At 40.8% G+C, this 24,422-nt stretch overlaps 3 protein-coding genes across 4 annotated transcripts in view; all 3 read right to left on the minus strand.

Moving 5' to 3' along the window:
• gramd4a (GRAM domain containing 4a) overlaps positions 1-12,772 on the minus strand; it is a 32,216-nt gene extending 19,444 nt beyond the window's left edge. The window contains exons 1-4 of one of the 2 annotated variants that reach the window (XM_076296300.1): positions 12,524-12,772; positions 11,504-11,578; positions 10,079-10,292; positions 5,853-5,973 (exon numbers count right to left, since the gene is read on the minus strand). In XM_076296300.1, the coding sequence (XP_076152415.1) occupies positions 5,853-5,973; positions 10,079-10,292; positions 11,504-11,508 (340 nt within the window). In that variant the 5' untranslated portion in view covers positions 11,509-11,578; positions 12,524-12,772. The remainder of the gene's footprint in view (positions 1-5,852; positions 5,974-10,078; positions 10,293-11,503; positions 11,579-12,523) is intronic. The other variant, XM_076296299.1, reaches the window with a different exon arrangement.
• A 1,015-nt stretch (positions 12,773-13,787) lies between these two features.
• LOC143135934 (beta-2-microglobulin-like) lies at positions 13,788-17,911 on the minus strand. The gene is made up of 4 exons (XM_076296298.1): positions 17,740-17,911; positions 14,872-15,144; positions 14,598-14,637; positions 13,788-14,396 (listed from the first exon to the last, which is right to left on the minus strand). Exons 1-3 carry the CDS (start codon positions 17,801-17,803, stop codon positions 14,624-14,626), a joined length of 351 nt encoding a protein of 116 aa, XP_076152413.1. The 5' UTR covers positions 17,804-17,911; the 3' UTR covers positions 13,788-14,396; positions 14,598-14,623.
• Positions 17,912-20,182: 2,271 nt separating this feature from the next.
• LOC143135936 (beta-2-microglobulin-like) lies at positions 20,183-23,342 on the minus strand. Its single transcript, XM_076296303.1, has 4 exons — positions 23,183-23,342; positions 22,363-22,641; positions 22,051-22,103; positions 20,183-20,731 (listed from the first exon to the last, which is right to left on the minus strand). Exons 1-3 carry the CDS (start codon positions 23,244-23,246, stop codon positions 22,090-22,092), a joined length of 357 nt encoding a protein of 118 aa, XP_076152418.1. The 5' UTR covers positions 23,247-23,342; the 3' UTR covers positions 20,183-20,731; positions 22,051-22,089.
• Between the last annotated feature and the right edge of the window lie 1,080 nt (positions 23,343-24,422).

The raw sequence follows: 24,422 nt of genomic DNA on the forward strand, positions 1-24,422 counted from the left end.
CAGACAACTGTACAACCAATAATTACATTTCCTGCCAGACTAGGCTCGAGAGAACATGATGCTCATATGAACAACTATGGAAATTGTTTACCTAATAATTCTAATAATTTCATAATCCCTTTCTTCAACTAACGTTCAGTGGAATTTCATCATTAGAAGGGAACACTAAAAGACAACACTACCCTTCTGACTGCAGATTCTTTGACCTCAGGTGGCAAAGTCTGCCAGCACACAACCATTTTAAATGGGACAAAACTCCACTCTCTCTCTCTGACACTCTGCCAACCTGCAGAGACTCACAAAGGCCTGAGTTTCACAAAGCTAAAGCCCACCAAAGCCAGCACAAGTCCTTGGCTCCACCACTGAAAGACTGGGTTGCATGGTAACAGGATGGAAAGCGGGGAGGGTTTACCAAGCGCCAAAAGAAAACCTTTGCCTTCATGCATTCAGTACATGAGTCTGGAGGGGTGATAACTGGGCTTTGTGGTTACAGCAAGCTGTGCAGCAGTGCTTTGAGCAATGTGACATTCCTAACTATGAACTCAGAGATCTTTTATTGGCACATTACAACAGAGATCTGGTGTCAACCCGGTGAACTGAAGGTCATTCCTTTCTGGAGCAAGTAGAAGACTGTGCCCACAGCATCTGCAGGATCAACACCCACCTGCCTCTATCCTCCCTTTCACACTGTCTAGTTATACACACACTGGTTACAGTGGCTTCACGCAACCGTTCTATCATTACTGCACAACATGATTATCAGCGATATTGATCGATGATTATTCTTGATAGAGTATACATAACCTAGGGTTATTTTCCTAGCTAGTTAATAAGGATTGATAAGGTTGCTAACTCACCTATTTTAGCCCAAAAGCTCTAAAATATAGAGAGCTGAATGAAGATAAATTAAAGCACAGAGTAGCAAATACAATTATTATATTAAAGCTTAATTAACTTTATTATTTATGGTTATATTGGTAAAAGTGGTGCAATAAATGGATTGGTAGGGCTTACTGCACCAGCAATAAGGCTTTCATTTATTGTATGAAAGAATAGAGGCAGTTAATACAGCTTTACTGAGCAAGACTATACAGTACAGTAACTGTGTAACCTTTCTTCCACCAAACAATTTAATAGTGGGTCATTACACATTACAACATCACAAACTCCAACTACTGCCCTGATATTTAGGACTACTTGATGGCTTTGGGGTCATTTCTTTCATAAGCAAATAGAAAGTCAATGATGCCCTTTATGAACGTTTATTTGAACTTCACATCACACCGATAAGGACACATCTGTTTTGATCGCCTGCTCCTGATTAAGGGCAGGATGGCACCGAAGGGTAGCATCTCACCATTAAGTGCCATTTAACCCGCGACTGGCACATATGATGTCTGTGCATTGAGGGGCTATGCTGGTGGGTCTAATGACTCGTGAGAATCAGCTTTAGCTAGACAACAGTGTGGTATTTGTTTTCTGCTCACCACGAGGGAGCAGTTACATAAGATGAAAAATACATTGTGGAATGTGCTATATTATGCATCTGCAATGTGATATGAAAAAGATACAGCAGATTATTGGTATGATCAACAACACCACAGACATCTGATCGTTACTCCTCCTCCAACTGGGACAGCATAGCTTCAGAGAGGGGATGCTTACTGTAGATTAAGCCTTTTAACAAGGCAATGAATTTCAACCCAAACTTTGTAGCCAATAGCTAACCTAGTTTACAGAGGGCACTTTGTATACACACAACCTGATAGGGACATGGCGTTACTATACACGTACTCTGATGAAAAAATGTGTGTGTGTGGAAGGGGAAAGGGTACTTAAGCACTTAAGTGAGTAGTACTTGTTGCCAAGAGCCTGTATGACACAGCAAGACCTTGGCCACATACACACGCACGCACACACCGAGTGACTGGGCATCAAGTGAAGATCAGCTCTTGTGGGTGTGCAGATAGTTGTGTGGCATGTCACTATATAAGTAAATGTAAAAGTGGGTGGCCACTCTCTTAGCCTTGAAGCCTGGCAGTGTGCCTGCTGAGCCCGAAAGGAGCATTTCCATTTTTATATCGCACACTGGACACCTAATTAGCCCATCTTTAAATAGCACAACATGCCAACTCCAAAGCGCTTTACAGATGCTTCTGGTTAAACAAACCCACAGTTACCTGTGTTGAGTGGTTTTCCATCCGCCATAACAGAGCCTTGAAGCAAACCTCATGTTTCGGAGACACTTGGAATACAACACATGGCTTTCTGTTGAAACTCACAGCCTGTAAGAATCTCACGCCCACTCCTCTCAGTCTGGTAGCTTTAGTGTCTCTGTCAACTTTGAAAGAAGCCTATTTTGGGAACATGTTTGAGGAGGCAGTCTGGGTAGAAAGACTCAAAGAAAAACCCATTGTTATCATATGAAAAGCCATAGCTAAAACACCAATATGCTCACATATAATAATGTTTCCTTACCTAACCTTTGCCCATCACCTTCACAAACAGTTTTTCCTCTAAAAGGCCAGTTTTAGTCTTTAAAAGACTGGTGGTGAGGGGACCTGTTCTAGGACATGACAGCACCTCTAAGATTCATTAGTTTTGCTCAGGGCCTCTATAACTTTCTGACAGGAATAAATGTCAAATGCAACAAAATAAGGACGACTAACTAGGAAGGAACACACAATAATAAAGGAAATCCTTACTTGACATCATAGCTGAACAGTATGCTTCGCCATCACACAGTATCACACCGCACACACACACACACACACACACACACACACACACACACACACTCACACACACTCGCACACACTCTCTCACACACACACACGCACACACTCTCTCACACACACACACACACACACACACACACACACACACACACACACACACACTCACACACACACACACGCACACACACACACACACACACTCACACACACACACACTCACACACACACTCTCTCTCACACACATACACACACACTCACAAACACACACACACACACAAACAAAAAGTAATAACTCACAGAAATACAGTGGTCATTATGAGTAGGCTATTCCAGACTTGACACCAACATTGAGCGATGCAATAAAATGTGTTTGACTAAATGCCACTTCATGCATGATCTAGTAGGATGCTCGGTGCCTGGCACAGCACCCTGCTCTGCTGGCCAGAGAATGCTGAGCATTGCGAGTGACCCCCCTGCATGTGCTTACTGGGCGAGAAGAATCTCACACCACCTTCTGATAGATATGGTGTAGGGATAATAACTGTTACATAAAAATATTATTTATTAGGCCATACGAATTCTTGTGAACAATTGTGTGGCTATTTTGTTTACAAACATCCACATATGAACAATTATTAATGCTTCTTACCAATTGACCAATCACCAATTATTAATGCTTCTGACCAATTGACCAATCACTAATTATTAATGTTTTGATAAACACAAAAGTATTTCTTCTAATCCCATTAATCTCAGTCCATTTAGTTGTTAGCATGACTTCACCTCTGTTTTTGTTTGCGTGCCATTTCACAATCGATGGACTTCTTCCACAATATTCTTCCACAACGTTGCAGAAGGTGTGGATTTCTGCAGTATCAGGGCTTTTGAGTCTCAGCAGGAGCAACAGTGGCAGCAGCACAGGACGGTAGCAGCTGAGTCTCATCTGTCCGCTCGCTATCCACCCTCATGCCTCCTCCCTATCTGGACCGTATCACTGGACCGTATCACTGCCTCCACACACACAATGCAGCGCCACTAGCAGCTAATGGAATCACATGCCTCAGTGATTACCCCCCCCCCCCCCCACACACACACACACCCCCACCCCAAAGTCCAATTACACCCGACAGATAAGGGAAGCCCGAGTGAATACAGTATCTGCTTAGGACTCTCCAACATGGTGCAGAGAAGCAGCTGTTTCAATTCACCAATAGACCCTTTCAACAATAAAAACAAAAACAATGCTTGAACGTTCTATTTGGTTCCCAATCTACTTCCTCTGCATTAAGATAACATATGGAATGTTGAAACGGAAGCCTTGTGGGGCCAACTATGATGCTGATAATGGAATTCTCTTGAAAGGGTCTATAGCAAAAGTAGAAACATTTTCTACCATGTGTTCTCCAGATGAACCACTGGCCCCATAAACAACAGACCCTCGGCACCCATGAGCAGGAGCTCACATGGGGATACCTGAAAAGGGCTTCCATTGCCACTGGGTACTTGGGAATGCCTCTGACGGGAAACGCACATATAATCACAACACACAGAAATAGCATTGGGCTGTCATGCTACTACACAGGCTAAGTAGGTCAGCATACAATTAAAGCGTCCAAGGCTGGGAGTGACGCGCTAGAGCTCTCGGATAATTAGAGCTACTACATCCTAAAGATAGCATCAGGGTGTATGGAGCAGATATTCCATTAGGCTCGGAACTGAAGCGCTGAACAGGGCTCTGGAGATATCAAAGAAAGAGGACTGAGAAAATGAATGAGCCATCGAGAGTGAAAGGTAGACACGTTGTCAGACACGAGAAAGAAATAGTGGCTGTGTGTGTGTGGGAGAGAGAGAGAGAGAGAGAGAGAGAGAAGAAAGAGAATGATGAACCACTGAGAGCGACACTGCTTGTGTAAAAACAGCCTGAGAGGAAGTCCACAGCCTATAGACCCTTTCAACAATAAAAACAAAAACAATGCTTGAACATTCTATTTGGGCCCCAATCTACTTCCTCTGCATTAAGATAACATATGGAATGTTATAATGGAACTCTTGTGGGGCCAACTATGATGCTGATAATGGAACTCTCTTGAAAGGGTCTATACAATCATCTTTTGGTATCTGTGCGTCACCGAGCATCTTTCCCATCTTTCCCACAGGCTGCTTGTCTATGTAAACACACAGCGGAGGCCAAGAGCACACGGTCGGCCATGGTGTGCTGCTGGGCTGCACTCAGACAATGCGCTGGCTTAGTCCAGCTGCTGAGCGAGAGAGAGGTGAAGAGCATGGCCACTCCTGTGAGGAGGCAGCCATCTAATGAACAGGCTTTGCCCACACTGCAGAAGACGCCTGTCGGAGCCCCAGAAGCCTCGGAGGCAGAGAGAGAGAGAGCGCTGGAGAGTGGCTTGCGTTACATAATGGCGGAGAGGGGGGTTTGCACTGCGTGCGTCAGAAAAAGGACGAATTCTGCTTAACAGTCCAATCGGCAGCAGAGAATCCAAGTCTCTGGCGGCTCATTTCGATTCACTAAGACTCGGTGGCTGTCGACATTCAGGACCTCCAAACAGCAGTTTAAAAACCATATAGAGTGCACAAAAAAAACAAACACACAGAACATGCACAGAACATCTATGACAATTGGCAGTGCAGGTACATTTTATCAGTGGTAGAGAGGAAGAACATCAAAGAGTAGTTCCATGCACTGGTATCAAACTCAACACCAAAGTGACTATAACAGGACGTGCACTCATAACCTCTGAGTGTCTGATGTGAGATGGGGCCAATTAAACACTCCAGTGCAAACAATCGCACAGAGTGGGGCGCTGACAGCACAAGCTGGAGATGATTGGCTCTTGAGGCCAATAGCATCCCCTTTAGAAACATAACAAGCGCTCCGCAATTTGTTCGCTAATGGAAGTTATGCATGAACCAATCACACTCACACTAGACGTAAGCCACAATGAAAATAATGTGAGGTCATCCTCTAGCATACATCTCTCTCTCCTTCCCCACGTTCTGTTGCCCTCTCCCTCTGTGAAGCACATGCATAAATAAGACAGCTCCTTTAGGAAGAAGGGATTTGAAAAAAAAAAAAAAAAACAACACCACACTACTCACGTAAGAAATGCTTCTCCAGTAAGGCAATTTCCAGATGACCCTTGACCTCATTTAGACGATCCTGCTCACTCCTTTGATAGTCCTGGATGGCAGCAGCCATGTTGGCAGCCCCTGAGCCAACCTATATACACACAAACACACACACATACAGATGGACAAACAGCAGGAAGATATGGGTTGAAGTCACTTGAGAACAAAAGAAGGAAATACAACCCTTACAGAAAGCCTCTCCAAACATTCCTGACTTACTTAAAGCCTCTGTGAAACACACAATGTCCTGTTCTCCCTCCTGTCGAGTTAGCAAAGGCTAGCCATTAATGCTACTGCCCTCCCATTTGACTGCAGACACACAATTGAGCCCCTCTGACTCAGGGATCTGGCTACAGCAGCGCTGCTCTGGCTTCTGTTCCACAGTCAGGTGAAAGAAGGTAAGAGGGAATGAGAAAGAGAGAGGGAAGGAGAACAAGGGAGGAAGAGAGGTGTGTATGTATGAGAGAGAAAGAGGGATGAATGAGGGAGCGAGCACTCTAGCTGCAGAGTACTGCAAATGAGTGGCACTGCAGAGACACCAGACCGGCACCCACCGTGCCTTAAAGAGACACATACTGACAGTACCAGCATACCCTACCTCATTCATTCACTCTTACTCGCTCGCTCTCTTTCCTTCTTCCTTCTTTTCCCTCTCTCTCTCTCTCTCTCTCACACACGCACACACACACAGCTACTCACATGCGTGCACACAAGCACACACACACACACACACAGACTGCAGTAGCCGCTCCCTGATGCCGCCTTTCTGCCTCCCGTTCTGCAGTGTATCTTAAACCATTGTGTTTCCTGTCGAGCCACCAGGAAGGATACCCACATTCCCTCTCCACCCCCCTCTCTCTCTCTACCATACAGAGAAACAACCAGAGGGAGAACATTTGAAGCGGAAGGGTAAGGGAAGACAAAAGTAGCGGTTGTCTATTTTTGTGGCATGGCAGGGTTCAATGCAAGAGAGAATGGGACAGCGTCATGTCTAGTGCTTGCATCGTGAACGAGGCGAGGGCAGAAAGCTGCATGTATTAAGAAGCCAGAGTGTACACACTAGGTTTTAGAGTAAGAAAAGACAACTACTGCGGCTAGGAGACTTGATCTTCAATAAATATAATTTCACAGATTTCTCAAATCTACAATGTTTAAAAACACCTCTTTGATAAATACAAAGGCAAATATCATAATGATCTGTTTGCAGTTTCATACAATCTAAACATTATCACATATCTGTTTCATATCAATCTATTTACCGTATGCTCATAATTTAATACTGAAACAAGAAGCCCAACAAATCAGGACCTGATTTAAATTCATTAAAAACAATGAATGAATTTTGGTCAGTAAGAGATTATAAGTGATATTATTTGTTTGCCCAGCCTATGACCCTAATATGACCTGTGGAAGGGTACTGTAGGAGCCCTTGTTGGAAAAATGGAAAAGGTGATGGATACTTCTAGAGTGCATTCTGGGACTGAAATACTGTTAGCAAAGCAGCTGGAGAAGTCAGCCTTCTGTTTAATGACATTAATGCACTGAGGGGAAACAAGTCTCATTAGAGGGGCTCCTGGGATGGACATCATTAATAATACTGTGTGTGCAACATCATTATGCCGAGAACCTAAGCTTCAGTCTAAAGTGAAACATGCAAGAACTTTCAGACTGACAATGTTTGTTATTTTGTGTATTTAAAAGCCTGTTAGTGATGTGCATGTTACTGTGTGTGTGTGTGTGTGTGTGTGTGTGTGTGTGTGTGTGTGTGTGTGTGTGTGTGTGTGTGTGCTTATGGTAATAGTAGACACACATTGCAGGAAGAGAGAGGGCATTATTAACAGAGGCTTGGGAGCATGACTCATCACTCCCCTCAGTCTCAACAGCAGGATGCTGCTCAGAAATCAGTCAAAGTGTAGCAACACGGCAGCACAGGAAATCAGAGCATCCACAGAGAGCAATCATCCAGCTCTGATCAAAATGATTGCCCCAGGAGAACAGCTGCGGGGCAGCACAGGACAGCACAGGACAGCACATCGGCCCAGTGTGATGCATGCCATACAACTAAACTGCTACGTGATTGTAATGTCAATAAGTCAGTCACCAGACAAGACCATTCAAATGACAAGAATTTCCTAACTATAATGACACATGTCAAGACATTTAGGTCAAAATAAACTGTATAAATTGTGTAACCAAAATACCTTTAATTTGCAACCAGTCAACATCAACAGAAACTATAAGGTTAGTATCTCTAGTAATGTTGTACTTTTATATAGACAGAAAAAGCTTTTTATGCAATGTTGAATATTTTCATCTCATGTTGACTCTCAGACCAAAAAGTAGAAATCATGTCGCTCTTAGAAACATCTTAGCCAGTCTCAGGATAATTACAGGTTTCCGAAGACAGGTTGCAGTCTTTGTATCCAAGGCAAGAGGAGAATTCTAGAGCTAAAGGCCAGGCAATGTTGTGATGTAACACACAAGTGTTTACAAAGGCTATGGGCATTCTGGAACCACCCAATGTAGGAGGCCTTGGCTGCTGCCAGTAAATCCTTAATCGCCAGGGACTTTCTGGATCTTGTGTTTGGATTAATAGTGATGACCATATGTACCACTTTGGGAAGCTTTCCTTCTTTACCTCAGGCGAGGTTGACCACATGTGACGCGATGGAAAACACTGAGAGAGACATTCCTCAGTAACGTTCCTGTGTCTTCCCTCCCCTGGCAAATCCCTACTCATCTTTTTTAGTGCCTCTGCTTGAGTCAGTGCTCAGCACTAGGGGCTGCGGAGTTGAGCAATCTACCCAGCGTGAGAAAAACAGAATGTGTCCTGAGAAGGAGAGAGAGAGAACCAGCAACTGCTGGAGACTTGTTTCTCCAAAATTCCTCCTCCACAGTGAACTTCACACAGCTGCTTCCTACATAACCGGAGGAGAGAGGACCAGCCTGCCTACTCTGAAACATGGCGCTAAGCCACACTCCTACCCACAGGCATGGCTCACCGTAAACACAGAGTGCTTAAGCTTCAGAGTGTCAGTTCATGTAAGATGTAAGAGGTCTCAGATAAATTATACAATGGCATGACTAATGACTTTCAGTCATATAATAAACACCAATGTAGATTTCCAAAGCCTTTTAAAGTAAAAGTAAAATAAGTAAAATAATAGAAGAAAGGAGTCATTACAACGACAGCTCCTGGTTGCCCATTAGGGGAAGCAAAGGTTTGAAGTATTATGTCGGACACATAGCTAAAGGCAAAGTGAATTAAAGATCATCTCTGATATGAAAGACACAGCACAAAAGAGCTCTCCATTCAGCCCCTTTAACATATTGGATATCCGGAATGACGCATAAAACACTCTCTCTTTGGCTTCAACTCTTGAGACGAGCTTCACTCCCTAGTCTGTGTATAAACTTTACCAAACAATCTGGAGCTACATCTGAAGTGTTGCCAAGGAGTATGATTCATTTCTCAAAGTAACGAGAGAACAAGCAATGTAAGGTGGGAACATGTGCATCAGTGCATTAAATGACACTTCCATTTTAAGTGCTATGCTAATCTATGATCTAATAGTATAAAGTGGGAATGGAAAGTGTGACTCCAGTGAGCCAGTTGAGATCCTCAGATGACACTCACAGAGCGCCCTGAGCTTGCCTCTGCACTGATCCTGTCCAGGGTTACCTTAAGTCTAGCAGTATAGCACAGCGAGCTTCATCTTTACTCTTTTAAGATTGCACAGGTAGAAATCACATGAGCCACCACAACATTAGAATCATGCATCACCTATACTAAACACCCAACACTGACTCCATACTGTCTTCGACAGCTGGCTTACAGCTCAGCAACAGATGTGACTTGAATTTTTGTCGGTCAATAACCTATGACCTTTCACAAGTCTAAAAACTTTTAATACCATCCATGGCTGCTATAAGATTTACAATCATAACATAGAGTAATAACTGATATGTTTATGTGGGATAATTTCATCACTGCAAACTTGCATCATTCAATTCCATTATGCAAACATAGGAACATGGTCATATGTGCATGTTATGTATACAGTAAGTAGTAATTTCTACCTAAGGTCTCCTGCACTGTATCTTCAATGTTATTCCTCATTCTGTAAGTTGCTTTGGGTAGGAGAGTGCGCTAAATGAATACATGTAAATGTAAAATGTAAATATGCAACACTGACACTCATAGAGTCCCGCAGGTCCTCCATGTCTTTGCTGGAAGATCTGGGTTTCACCAGGAAGTCATCGCTGCCTTCAGTGTCCGATGTGTTGGGGGACTCCACTATATCCAGGAACTCATCTCGCTTCTGGCCTCGAAATCGGATTTTATCCAACCGCCTTAGCATGTTCAATAAAGAAATCTTTGGGTTTACCTCAACATGGTGTATAGAAACCCTGCAAGGAGAGGGGTGGTAGAGAAAGAGATGAAGGAAGAAGAAGACAAAGAGCATTTTTTTTTACTTAAAGGAACACAGCGACTTTCTTGAGAGATTATCTTATTAGACAAAATGGGAGCTATGGGCTGACTGGTGTAACCCACTCCCAGCGAGTTAAGCTAAGCTCGGCTAATGGTCTCTGATTGTGTTATTGCATGCACAGAGAACAGAAGGGTATGCATCCTCTAATCTAACTCTGGCTTAGACAGCAAACAATCTAATTTCCCAAAAAGTTGCCGTGTTCCTTTAACAATAGCAATCGGCAATAACTCTGCTGTACTAATATGCACTTCCTTTCAACACATACAATCAATAAACAACATCATTGCCAACACAAGCACACTTAAAATGATTTGGATAGGCTATTGCTGATAGGAAATGACAACCATCAACATTTTAGTTATGCATTAGTCACTGATTTATGACGTAACAACAGAATAATTTACATTTAAGGCCATATACAGGTAATTTACAAAAACACCCAACCATGAGACACCAGAAGGAATATTGTCTCATTACCATGGAGGACAGACTCCATATACAGTACAACTCAATATTCCTTTTAAAATATCAACATTAAATTTGCTGTTTTGACCTGACTGTAATGATATGATTTGACATTTGTGGCAGGATTAAAGTGTGTCTCTTCCTTAATCCCCAGATTACACTACGGTTTACACTCCTCAGGGTCACATGACGGACAAGGGAAGGAAGCACTGGCACTAGTCTCTCTGTTAACAAATGAATGAAATGATTTTCCACAAACACAATGACACACTAAAGGGACAGTCTGTTTGGAATGTTTCCATTTGACATTTCTCTCTATAGGCTCAATGCTCGAGTCATGATGCCCTCTGTTTCTCTCTCTAGATTATTATGCCTCTTGACAAAACCTTAAAAACCGAAGTGGTGAAATCTGGACAACTCTTCCTGTCTGACATCACATAGCTAAGCACAAGTAAAACCCATCTGAGCATTTAAAATGACAGTATCCTCGTCTTACGTTTGTATGGAGACCAACATTAGTGCACCAGCAAACGTGAGGAGTGGACTAAAATAGAGGATTTGAATCAGCATGGTTTTATGATTCTATAAATGTGACTTCTTTCCCAGTAGCCTAGGTCAGTTGTTAGGCCTATATCAACTCAGAAGGATGGATGGAGAACTTACAACATAACACCTCAGATCGTGTCAATTCCACTGTTCCTGTTCAGACAATTCAGCAACAGTCCACAATACTACATGCTTAAAGGGGGGAAAAAGAAAAAGAAGAAACATGAATAGGTGGGCCTAAAGGGGGTGCACCTATAAAAAGAAGGCATAGCCTGAGCTACAAGTAGGCTCAATCTAGCTACTGTACAATCGTTCGCATGGTCTGGGGTTTGTCACCAGTAGACTGCTGAGTGGCGGTGTAGGATATAAGCAAAAATGTAAACCCGTTCAGAAAAATATCACTCATCAACCATCAGTAACCGCGATGGCAGCTTCCTGAGACACGGATAAGAAGGCCATTTCATTTGTAAAGCTCGTGATGGACAGCACACTCGCTGTCAGTGAAAGCTATTTCACCATCAAACGGACTTAATTCCACATGGTGACATTAAGCGCGAGAAACAGATGTCTGATAGCAAAACACACATATGCACCTCTGCAACACTGATTCGCTACACTCTCGTGTTCAATAAAATCAATAAACTCGTCACGCAAGCGGTACAGCGGGACAGCTAGTCAATCTGGCGATGCTCCCCTCATAACTTATCATATAGCCCTATAATAACATTTCACAGTAGCCTAGCCTACAAATACTGCTTTCTGCAGCTGCAGGAGTAGCCTTTTGCAGGTTGGAGGGCTGTAGAAGCTAGGCTGGATGCAACAGTATAGCAACATACTGACCAGTGTAAATCAGTGTATGAAGTCTTCATGTTGCCTAAAAAGCCTACACGATTATCTTCAAATCGCAGGTAATGTAACGAACAGTATTTCAGTGAGGTATGAAGATGTGAAGTTCATTGAATTATTGCACAATTCGTAGCCTAATCATGCTCAAAGGAGCGAATAGCCTGTGTCGCCTGTTGGGCGATATAGAAGAATAACCTTGCAGTGCCACGGATAAAATAAAAATATGAATCAGGCATATAACTTTTCTAATAATACCTAAGGAGTAATAATAATAATAAAAAAGTTCCTTACCCAGCTCTTAATTCGTAGCGAAGTTTCATTAACACCAATATTGTCTTTGATTGATTCTTTTGTGTACTTGCTGTTGAATAACGGTAAGGTTCGACCTGGAGGTGTCAATACGAATAAAACATTTAGCTCCACCGTTCTGGATCCATCTTTTGAAATACTAAAACGGCGTCTGGTCTTCGGAAGCTTTAGTTTCTTTTATAATAAATACAAGACTGACCAGGGAGAGAGCTACCCAACCTCGAGCCTCTCTTGTTGATTTCACACTGCACACAGGCGAGACCAGGAAATTTCGTCAATGTCAGCGACTCAGTTCTTAAAGGGGCCGCATATCATCTCCCTAAAATTCCCAGCATTAGGCTAAGGGCAAGTTGACTGAGGATTGAAGGGTCCTCAAGTAGACTATCACACACTGACCTTTGACAGTCTAGGCCTATTACACAACTAGCCTACTAAAAACTTTGCAGACAGAATTTGAGAAATAAATAGATCAGTAAAATGGACTGTTAGCATGGACAAGTTCACTCCTATGCCATACTGATACTGCCATGGCCTTTCTATTTTGTAAACATGGCTCGAAGGTGCAGTTCAAATGAAAATCATGTGAGTTAGCATCAATATGTTTCAGTTAAGTTGACAACAAACCGGCAGTTACAACTTTACAGACAACTTACAATTTAATTGGAAATAGATTCAACAATAAAACTTGTTAGCCTATTTCAGAAATTGTCTAATCCTGGCAGTTCCCAGTTTCTGAATAGGATTGATTGCAGTGAATTCATGAACTCTGAAACAGGTGTTTTTATATTGTCTTAATAAAGAATACATGGTATGTTGGCTTAAGAGTGATATTTGACACTCAATAAAGTGAAACATTTATTAAGTTAGCCCACTACAGTCAAGCAAATCATAGATGTTGTAATGAATCCACATTCAACATTTCAGGCATTTTCTTTAAAACTTAGAATAGTACATACATATTATAATAGTATTGGAATCTAATGCCATCTGGACCTTAACATCTACCTACCATTAATCTGAAATGTATCTTTAATACATTTGCAACAGTTAGATATTTCACTCTAACATTGTTTCATCTTTGTGTCCTTACCGGTGCAATGTTTTTATTAGGCAGGCGTTTCTGGGTTTGAGTTCTTTTCTGTACTTGTGTTCTTGTGAACCGTAATAAAACATCATCAGTCACAGCAGAAGTACAGTTCCAATTCAAAAGTTCACATTTGTTATCATGAATGACATCACAATCAGAGAAGGGTGATTTATTTATTTGCAAGAGAATAACAATTACAAGTAATTGTCTTGCCATGGGAAGTGCAAAATAATCTGTTTACTTCCACCAGGTCACAATGAAGATCAAACTAGAGCTGGTCTATGTTCCTTATATTCCTTCTGTCTAACATGGACTATTATCTCTAGAACATATTCACTAGCACTTAAGTGTGAAACTACATCATGTACAAAAGTGCTTTTATAGTGTTTTCCCTCATTACAATGTGATCAGAGACATTTTGTAGATCTGGTTTAGAGCTAAGAGATATCCTTTCAAACATGGAGCACAAACACAATCACCTAAAATAATATAAAGACTTGATCACCCACATCCCTAAGAAAGAAATGGCCATGCTCTTTCTCTCAAGCATACAACACCTCCATCTAGTGGTTACTATTTAATGTCCCACCACCAAGCATTTACCGGTACTATGCAATGGCTTTATAGTAATGTGTAGGAAACTCGCATTTAGCAATGCATAGGAAACCTCACTTTTTCTGAGCCAAAATTGGAGAAGAAAGTCATTGTCTTAAGTTGTTTAAAGTTGTGTCACTTTGATGAGATGAGATTCACTTCAACTACTGGATTCTGTAAGCAAAAACAAGGTGTTTTCACATAGAGATTTGTAAAAGTGTGTTAATTACACATCAATAAAAACATGGTATTAAAAACATTTCCTGTAACAATGCAAGAGGAATCACAGATTTTATGGTGCTATTAACCCTTCACCTTGGTAAAAAAGATACCAAGTCCAAGGAGAAATGTTTCAGTATACTGTAGCCTACATACCTTTTTTTACCCCGGCTTCCTCCATCTTACATGTCAGGTTCTAAAAGAATGCAAAACAACTGTGAATTATGTATATTAAAACAATGATAAACATGACTGAAGAAAATATATAGTCTCTTATTGAGAAACAGAATTTAGACCTGTTTCCTTTCTTCTAGGATAGTATGAGCAATCATTCTTTGCCAAATAACAAACAAAAATAAGCTTTTCATTCTTCTTGCAAATGTGCAATATTCAATGAATGCTAAATGAAACAAATGAAAGGTATCAATACCCCAGGTGTAGTTCTTTTCGTTGGTCGTGTGTCTAACACGGCAAACGTACTCCTCCCCCTTCTGTGGGTGGAAGGGCACATGCTTGGTGAGGTGGAACTGCCATCCTGACTCAAAGGCCAGGTCAGTTTGCTTGGCATCTGGAATCTCCTCCCCGTTCCTCAAGAGGGTGATAGTGATGTCAGGAGGGTGGAAGCCACTGACATGGCAGATCAGTGTGTTTTTTTCACCCAGTTTACCAGGATTGCGGCTGTACACCTGCACTTTAGGGTGAGCTGAACAGAGACAGACATAGGGAGACATGAAACATTGACAAACGTTTAAATCAACACTATGCTTACTTATATTTTATCATGTATTAAATGGGCCATTCTACAGAAACGTACACTTTTCTGTCCCTATACTTTACAGATTTGTAACACTTTGAAAAACACTGTTGTGTTGCACAATTTGTTTTGTATTTTTAAGCAAATTAAGTCCAGAGCCTTTCATTAATCAGAAAATGTTACATTTATATCATGATTTTGTAGGAAGCTTTTAGTCAGTCACTGCTCACTGGTATGCCCTCCTTAACTTTTAAGGAAATTAAAGAAGGTAGAATACAAATGGATTCAATGACATAATATAGTGAGACTGTTGTTTTATACCCTGTAGCAGCCATTTTGTTAAATGCAGTTTTTAATGAAATTGTCGCTGGTGTTAATATCACATCACCATAACACGAGGAACAACTTACCATTGAACAAAAATATATTACATGTACACTTTGAATAAATGTATACATTTAAAAAATAATAATATAAATAATAAGCTGTCCCTTATGTGTATCCTTACAGCAGATGAGTGAAGTAATCATGTGGGCTACGTTTCTGTAGAATTACCCAAATATTTATATTTGTCTACAGGTCTGCACTGTCACCTACGATTTACCTGATAGCTACAGTATGTTTGGTCATCTATGGAGAATATCATTAGCCTAGAAATCTAGCAAATGTGGGTCTGGCTCGTCAGGCTAGAATATAATGGGATCTACTACCATTTCTATAACCTGGGTGCCATTCCGAACTTAGTCCCGCCCACAACATTTGAGGTCGGGAAGTTCGGTCTGGCATTGCTCCATTGTGGGGCAAGTATGCTCGCCCTAGATCGGGCGGACCAATCAAATCGGGCTTTACGATGATGGACAGGTGAGCAACAGCGCCTGGTCTATCACGTCATCTGAGCACGCTTAGATTAGGCTTATGTTTGAAACAAAAACGCTGTGGCTAGAAGGATACATGGCTTTTAAGACCCCATACGGAAAATGCATATTATCATGACCGCCGCGCAGCGAGATTTTTTTTTCTTCTTCTTTTTCATGTCCAAATTTCCGTCAATGATTCCCGGGACACAGAAAGATCGGGGTACACGGAACTTGGTGGGCATGTAACCCCACATGGATAGCATGGAACCATCGTTTTTCGTTTTGATCTGTAGCCCCCCCCCCCCCGCTGGACTGGACCCCCAAAAAGGAGGGTAGCTAGACTGTTACTATACACCAACTGGCCTGTAGGTGGCCGGAGACAGTTTTCTGTGAATATCTCGAGAACCGTAGGGCCTAGGAGGACCACCTTTTTTTTGTATGTTGGTCTTAAGGGGCCATGTCAACCCATCCCATTACCACTTATTTCATGTATAGCGCCACCTAGTTAAAAATTAAAAAGCAAAAAATTAGGTGTTTTCATCACAATATCTCTGGCTGATATGGTCAAAACTGCACGAAATTGAAAGTGTAGGATCATTATGACACCCGCCGAATGCATGCCAAGTTTCGTGAGCTTTCGTTCATGAGGGGCCTTACAATAAAATAATTTATGTGTACATTTAGTGACCGTACACCAACAGAGTTTTCTGTGAATATCTTGAGAACCGTAGGGCCTAGGGTGACCAATTTTTTCTGTATGTTTGCCTCCAGGGGTCATGTTAACCCATTCCATATGCACACATGTGCATAAACAGATACACACGCACACACATACATTCACAGTGACACATACTCACACAGTAGACATACGTACGCATGCATGCACATGCACAAACACAGGCACATACGCAGGCACACACACAAGCACGCGCACACACACACACACACACACACACACACACACACACACATAAACATAAACATGTACACGCACACATGCACACAATTCAAGAATTATGAACAGGCAAGATGGGGTTGGGGTTGTATAAAATTAATTTTACATGTGAAATCTATGAACTAATCATGTTTTGGTACTTGTTGTCTAGCAGATACCAGTGAGAATTGAGTGTGGATAATGCAATTTAGTGACAGTTAGAATCAAATATGCCTTTCAGCGTGATTTATTTTTGTGGGGAAAAAGTGCTGGACTTGGCGGCGGTCATATTTTGTACCGCTCTGCGGTACATCTAGTTTAACGGTAAGCTATTTCGTTGCTCTGGTTGGTTAGGTATATCCAATTGAGTGCAAAGGGCATTCCCCCCCCAAGATTGCATAATGTTGCTTCATCTCATCTGCTTTGGGGACTTTCCAGTCTAATTTGATTCCTGCCGCTCTTTGCTAAATTAATGGAACATGCGGAACTGAAGTCCTGTAGCCTACTGATTCCCACAACAATCTGACCAACAACAACAACGTAGCCTAGTTGTAGCAACTAAAATGTAGCATTATGTACCGTAATGTTATGGTTATGGGATTTGGTTATGGGATACGTAAAAATTACAAAAACGAAGTCTGCGTTGCCTGTAACGTTACTAGTTAGACCTTGGTCAACTCAAGCCAACTATTATTTGTAGTTGCTGCGCCGCCTGCGAATACCAACGTGTATGTTTCTTAGTAGCCTACTTACATTGTTTCCCAAGAGCACAGCTGCCCAGGTAGAACAGGATAGCAAAGCAAAGCAAATATTTCATCCTTTTTCCGTCGAAGAGCGACACAAACTAAATTTCTTCAACTCGTCTGCCTTCGTCTTCTTCTTGTTTGTCTGCCTTCGTCCGCGCGCAACGATGCTACATCGAAAGCGAAAGTATTATTTTCCTGTATGTTCCATAAGACACGCCTCGTTGTGTTTTTTTGCACCAATGGCAAGTAATGCAGAAGGAGCTGGGCAGATTTCTCTTTGGGGCGTTTGTTTTCCGTTGTTTTCAACCATTTTCAACGTATTAGGCATCTGTTTATATTTTTCAGTCAACCATTGCATTATTTGATTTGATAACAATGTATTGTTGGTAGGTTTTAAAAGCAAACTTTGTCATTTGTAGGCTACTCACATACACAGAAGAAACAAAATATTGTTCCTCATCAGTTTCAGGCAGTGGGTTTAAAAAAACTAAAAAAAAGAGGTACCTAAAAACTAGCACTCACAAACACTTGCTTGCTGTCTTCACTATCCTGTTCAGATGACTTTTGTTCTGTGCACCAGCAGCCCCCCCAAACCAGGAAGTGAAGCCGTAGGTCAGGACACTTTTGATGGTGCCTCTGTAGAATGTTGTGAGATAGTGGGGAGACCTGCTTTCCTCAGCCTCCAGAGGGGATGGGCACTGATTTGCTTTCTTAATGACTGTGTCTGCTAAATTAATACATTTAAATGTTCTAACTTTCTGAGGTGGGCAGGGGGGCCCTTTTCATGTCTGTGCCCAGGGGCCCAGTGGCATCCATGGGTGCATGTTGGTGTTTGCTTGCTCTCATGAAATCCATTACCATCTCCTTGGTCTTTTCCACATTGACAGAGAGGTTATTGGATCTGCACCAGTCTGTCAGCTGCTTCAGCTCCATCCTGTACGCACTCAGATATACACACATTGTCAACCATATGAAGTTAGTGGGTATGGTTTTCCAACAGCCCTGTAGGAGTTTGTTTTTAAACTGAAGACAAAAACCAAGAAGTCCCAAGCTCACATCTGAGGATATTCAAAGAAGTTCTTTAAGGTCAAATAGTAGGGAGAGCTGTGGCCCAAGTGGCTTCCGTGGCCATCCCATATTCAGTGCCCAGAGGGACCCAGGTTTGATTCCAATCTTGTTATCATTTCCCTGTGATAGCGCCAAACAATATACAAAAAAGAAATCAATAGGTAAATCTGATAGACCAATCATCTACTGCCACATCTTAATCCACACACCTTAATTCAGGCACGTCTTTCAAGCCTGAATTCAGAGATGAAATGACTAGCCAGGTAAATACTTATTCTTTTCTGCATACAAGGGTTACAAGTCCCAATTCTATACAAAATCCATGTTTTTCCTCAACAAACTGTGATCAGGTTCAAAATTCCAATTTACAGTATTCCGTATGTTTAAATGTGAACATTTCTGTAGTTATTGCTTCATTGCTTAGTTGTATTTTTATAGTATATACTTTTAATCACTTTTTCTGCTGTTAGTGAATGCGTGTGTGATGTCTGTATGCCTTGACCTTGAATTTCCTCTGGGGATCAATAAAGTATCTATCTATCTATCTATCTATCTATCTATCTATCTTATCTCTCTACCATTACTAGACTTTGAACTAGACACTGAAGCACACAATTAGCAAGATCGACTTGTATATACCAGACCATAGTCAACACAGACTTTCGGTGAAAGGTGTGGGTCCACAGTGAGCTAATGCAAAATGGGCCTGTGTGGAATTTGTATGACTGTCTCATTCGTAGATATCCTATAAACCCTGAACCGCCAAAGCAGTCACGTGCAGGGTCCCAGACGGTTTGCTGAGGTGGGGTAAAGTAGTTTTGTCTATGGAGAATTAATGGGACTATGCGACTTTGCATGCTCATATACAACCAAAACATACATGGCAGTCATATGTGCATACTTGAACACCCTCCAGCTGAATATTTCACTTTTAACATTTTGAATTTACATTCAGTCTTGAATGAAGGGGGTGTAACAAAGATTGTGACAGTGGTTGTCTGAGCAAAAGTTGAGTCATACTATGGTGGTTTAGCAACGACAAATGAACAAAAACCTGTATGAGCTTACTCAAAATGACAAACTGCCATCGGCTTGGAATGGGGAAAATACTTCCTTGTGGGACAACTTCCTGGGTTTGAAAATATGCATATATACATACACACACATGGGCAATTCCGTGCAAAACTGTCACATCAATAACGCCAACACAATGCCATGGTATTTAGTTGCCATTATAGACGTGACAGTTTTGTGTGGAATTGCGCATACATGTGTGCGCGTGTGTGTGTGTATATATATATGTCTATGGTCCCACCACTCAGGCAATAATAAAATCCACACACTCAGGCAAAAAGCACTTCCAAAAGACAGATTACAAGAGATTAAAAAAGAAAGAATAATTTTATTGCAGTTCAAGAAACAATTCTGTGCATAATAATACAGTCAGTCATCAATGCCAAAATAGCTCTTCCTTTTTGCTTTTTGTCTTCCTTTTATCTTCTTACTTTGGCTTAGTACTTAATGGAACTGAACTAATTTTGAGAAATTTTGCATTGAACACTGCAAAAACATATACCAATCAGGGAATGTGTTTTCAGTAGCCTTGAAGACAAAATTAAATATAGTCATGGAAAGTACAACACTAAGCTAAAAAAATTATCTAAAAGTCTGGCAATAGTTGCGCACTTAAAACAATGTCTGTAAAAGCTGCGAGAAAAATGAATATTTGAGTTTGAAGAACCATATCTTGATTTAAACATGTAAGTGATGACCAGACCATACTGATTGTATGGAACGTAGGCAAAGTTTTCAGCCAATGCATATTTGCTTAAAAGTAGCACTCTTCTCTAAGTATTGGTGGAGATTGAGAAGTCCATGCTTGATACAGGAAAGGTTAATTGTCTCCAATGAAACACCAAACTGCAGAAACCCTGTGGGAAAAAAGGTATTCATAATGTTCTCACTTGTTCTCGATTATCCCATCCAAAGATTGCAATTAAGGTTCCACAAAGATCAATATTAATCATCACAGGGCATATTTTAGTTTATTTGTATCTATTTTGATTTACTAAGCTATGAATCTCTTATTCTTCTATTCTATTGTAATATCAGACTTTACTCTACTCTGTATTTGAATCTAATCCGCATTGTACTGTTTCCATTAATCTTTGTTCCTCTCTTTCCTTGAAGGAAGGTAAGAACAGAGAGAACAGGAGAGAGTGGAACCACAGTACAAACCCAGGGAGAAAATGAAAACTAATCTTACTTCCAATTAGATTTCGACTGTAGTTTATTAACTGATGTTTTTTTTTAAATATATATATATATTTGTTTCAGTTAAATATGTTCACTTCTAGTTTTACTTTCCGTTGATTATAACAACCCTACTACGGAGTTAGATTGGTTTAAGCTAGTTTCTGATAAGGTTGTGTCAAGTGAAAATTTAATTTCTCTAGAGATCTACATTAGTGTGCTTTTTCCAAGCAATATTGCTCTGAATTGAGTTGTTAATGGTACACTATGCAGGTTTAGGTATTTTTGGTGACTGTAGAACTCCCTCTAGTCACGATATATTTATATTTTACTCTGTTGTTGTAAATAGCAATATTCTTGTGACGTATCCCCCTGTACACAATGAAAATGATTTTGTTGTGGAGGTGAAGGATTAACAACAGGCAAAATCTCCAAAGAACTATATCTACTGACAAGTAATGTTTCACGATACTCGCGAGATTTGCCGGGCCGCCACTCTTGAAGTTGCATGGCTGGTTTTCTCGGTAGTGACTCGCTACGTCTATACTGTATAGCTATGCTAGGTGAGCGATTTGCCTATTACAAGTTCGTTTACCATCAAATTGGCAAAAAGGTGAAAATCTTAGTATTTCTTAGTATCTTAGTAATCTTAGCATAGTGCACCTTTAACTTTCTGACATTCACATTTTGTTATGCACTAACAAATGGTTGTTTAAAACAGTACAAATAATCATTCAATACAAAATGGAATGAAATAACAGAATTGGTAAGTTTGCACAGGTCTTCAAAGTGACTCTGGACTACGTATGTGTTTATGCAAATGTGCATCATCAGCATGTATAAAGGTCTTTACTCTCATCATCTTTAAGCCATTTGTATTCACTATCAAACAACAAAACTGAACCACTTTTGACAGGTGCCTTCCAATTATAATGTCTACTGAGTGGTATCTAACGATGATAACATGTGCAATTGTGCAAGGTTGCTACAAACTTACCAACAGACCACGGAATCAGTGTGTAGCCTTCTTCATAGCTCACATGTCAGGCTCTGTCCAAAGCAGAAAAGAGCACTTCAGAAATAGTTCTCTAACAAATCTTTACTCATGAATCTTTAGTAAATCTTTTAGAGGACAAATATTTTTTTATTTTTTTCATTATAAAAGGTAATCCTATTTAGAATTTTCCTTTCTTCCAGGATAGTATGAGCAATCATTCTTTACCAAATAAACTAAAATTGTGCTTCATTCTACTTGCAAATTTGCATTGTTCAATGAATGCTAAATGAAATAAATAAAAGGTATCAATACCCCAGTTGTAGCTTTTTGCCGTGGTCAAGTGTCTGACCTTGCAGACGTACGACTCCCCTGTCTTTGGTGTAAACCTGACATGCTTGGTGAGGTGGAACTGCCAGCCGGACTCAAAGGCCAGGTCAGTTTGCTGGGCACCTGGAATCTCCACCCCATTCTTCAGAAGGGTAATGGTGATGTCAGGAGGGTGGAAGCCACTGACATGGCAGATCAGGGTGTTTTCGTTGGTATCATCCAGCTTGCCAGGGTTACGGCTATATACCTGCACCTTTGGCGGGGCTAGAGGGAGAGAAATGAGCATGATAATATAAATACCCTGAACATGACCCACAATTCTTATGATTGACAGAACATTTAAGACTGTGATTATCACCCTGACTGCAGATATTGATTATCAACAGTCACCAAGCAGGAAATACAACTCAATAACACAACATGGCAGGGAAATACTACTGGGCTGAGTGTTTTGTGCTCTTTGTACCTCTTTGTTGTTCATTATATTGGATTAAAAATAAACTATGGCTGAATGACATAATATCATTCTAAAGGTACACACACCACGTGATTTGGGGGATGTGCCAACATATCACTAAGATTTCGAAAGTAACCTAAACCAAGACCTAAACGGAAATAATCCTTCACAATGTAACAGTATCATAAAGCTATGACTGAGAGTCACATACTCTTAGTGTAGTGTGGGCTAACTTTGAGGATGGACAATTTCAACTTATTTCCGTAGCCTACTAACATTAAATAATTCGTGTAACAAGTCTGGCCTAAATAAGGAAAGACGACATAAATATAAAAGATCACAACTTACATGTTTTCCCGTGTGCCATAACGGCGACAAGGGCAAATACCAGGGCGAAAAATGCTGCTTTCATGATGAGAACAAATTAAGTCTCCCTTTTTCGTGAAATTGTTCAGAGCTCAGACGACGGTCTTCGCGCCGCTTCAAGTGACTGTCTTATCTGAATCGAAAGCAATGTTGGGGTTTGATAAAAATGATATCGCCCCGCCCATCCCAATATTCACAGCCAATCACAAAATATAACCATCTTGTTGCTAAGTAAAGGCATGTCTTTGGGGTTAATTTTGACTAGGTCAAAATGGCCGTTATCCTAGAACCAGACAGACGACTTCAGAAAGTGGAAATACCCTGGAGTTCCATAATGCGCAGCACCTGAAAGCCGTGGACAGTGCATGAGTTTATAACCCAATAGATCGTTTAAGTGTTTGACCTCAACACTTCTTGAATAACAAGTAGGCATAAATTGAGTCTACATTTTTAAATAAGACAGAATTGCTGTAGGCTATACTGCCACATCTTGATGATGGGCTACAAGGAGGTCAATTCCAGTGCAAAACAAAGAAACAAAACAATAGCCTAGCTATACACAAAAAGTAGAAACATGATGATCCATGCACTCACAAATAGCCAGAGTGCAAGTGTATCATGGCCTTATGTGAAGGAACAGCCAAGACTTGTAAGTTGTAACCCTATAGTGAATTTAGAACTTTCTAACAAAAAATTCCATTCTGCAACCATTCAAGGTTCTAAAATCCCATGTTGATTTCAATGAACCCAGATATTCTTTAGAACTTTAATATTCAAACATTCTCATGGTAGGCTATGCATAATCTTCTTACACTGGCCTGGTAATGCAGCAGGCCTTGACGAAGCATGTTGCAGGGGCAGAGCTAGATGGGGGCACTGGGTAGGCCTATGTAATAAGATTTGCGTCAAAATGTTCACACTTTTTAAATATATAAAAAAAGAACTTAAACGAGAATACAATTCACTGAAGCAATTCATGTCATGTCAAAAGTAAAACTAAATAAAAAGTAAAACTAAAACGTAGGCCTATGTAAAGCGACCTTGGGTTTGAGAAAGGCGCTATATAAAATAAACTTATTATTATTAAAACATGCAAACAAATGAAAAATTTTAATGTAAAATATTAGTTTTCTACTTTTTGGTTAATATGTCCTTTACAAATCCCTGTGATCAAACTTTTGCCTTTGTGGCTTGTGTGCAGTTCTAAACAAAACTCACATGT

The sequence above is a fragment of the Alosa pseudoharengus genome, unplaced genomic scaffold (genome assembly GCF_046254945.1).
Source record: "Alosa pseudoharengus isolate Yale_2024_CS ecotype anadromous, Long Island Sound unplaced genomic scaffold, YU_APseudo_1.1 YU_APseudo_1.1_scf_20, whole genome shotgun sequence".
NCBI classification, from domain to species: Eukaryota; Metazoa; Chordata; class Actinopteri; order Clupeiformes; family Clupeidae; genus Alosa; species Alosa pseudoharengus.

Coding starts and splice junctions, on each gene's coding strand:
- LOC143135936 (XM_076296303.1), bottom strand. CDS start 23,246: ATGAAAGCAGCATTTTTCGCCCTGGTATTTGCCCTTGTCGCCGTTATG. Junction 22,642..23,182: donor TATGGCACACGGGAAAACAT/GTAAGTTGTGAT, acceptor CTCTCCCTCTAG/CCCCGCCAAAGGTGCAGGTA.
- LOC143135934 (XM_076296298.1), bottom strand. CDS start 17,803: ATGAAATATTTGCTTTGCTTTGCTATCCTGTTCTACCTGGGCAGCTGT. Junction 15,145..17,739: donor CTGTGCTCTTGGGAAACAAT/GTAAGTAGGCTA, acceptor GTCTCTGTTCAG/CTCACCCTAAAGTGCAGGTG.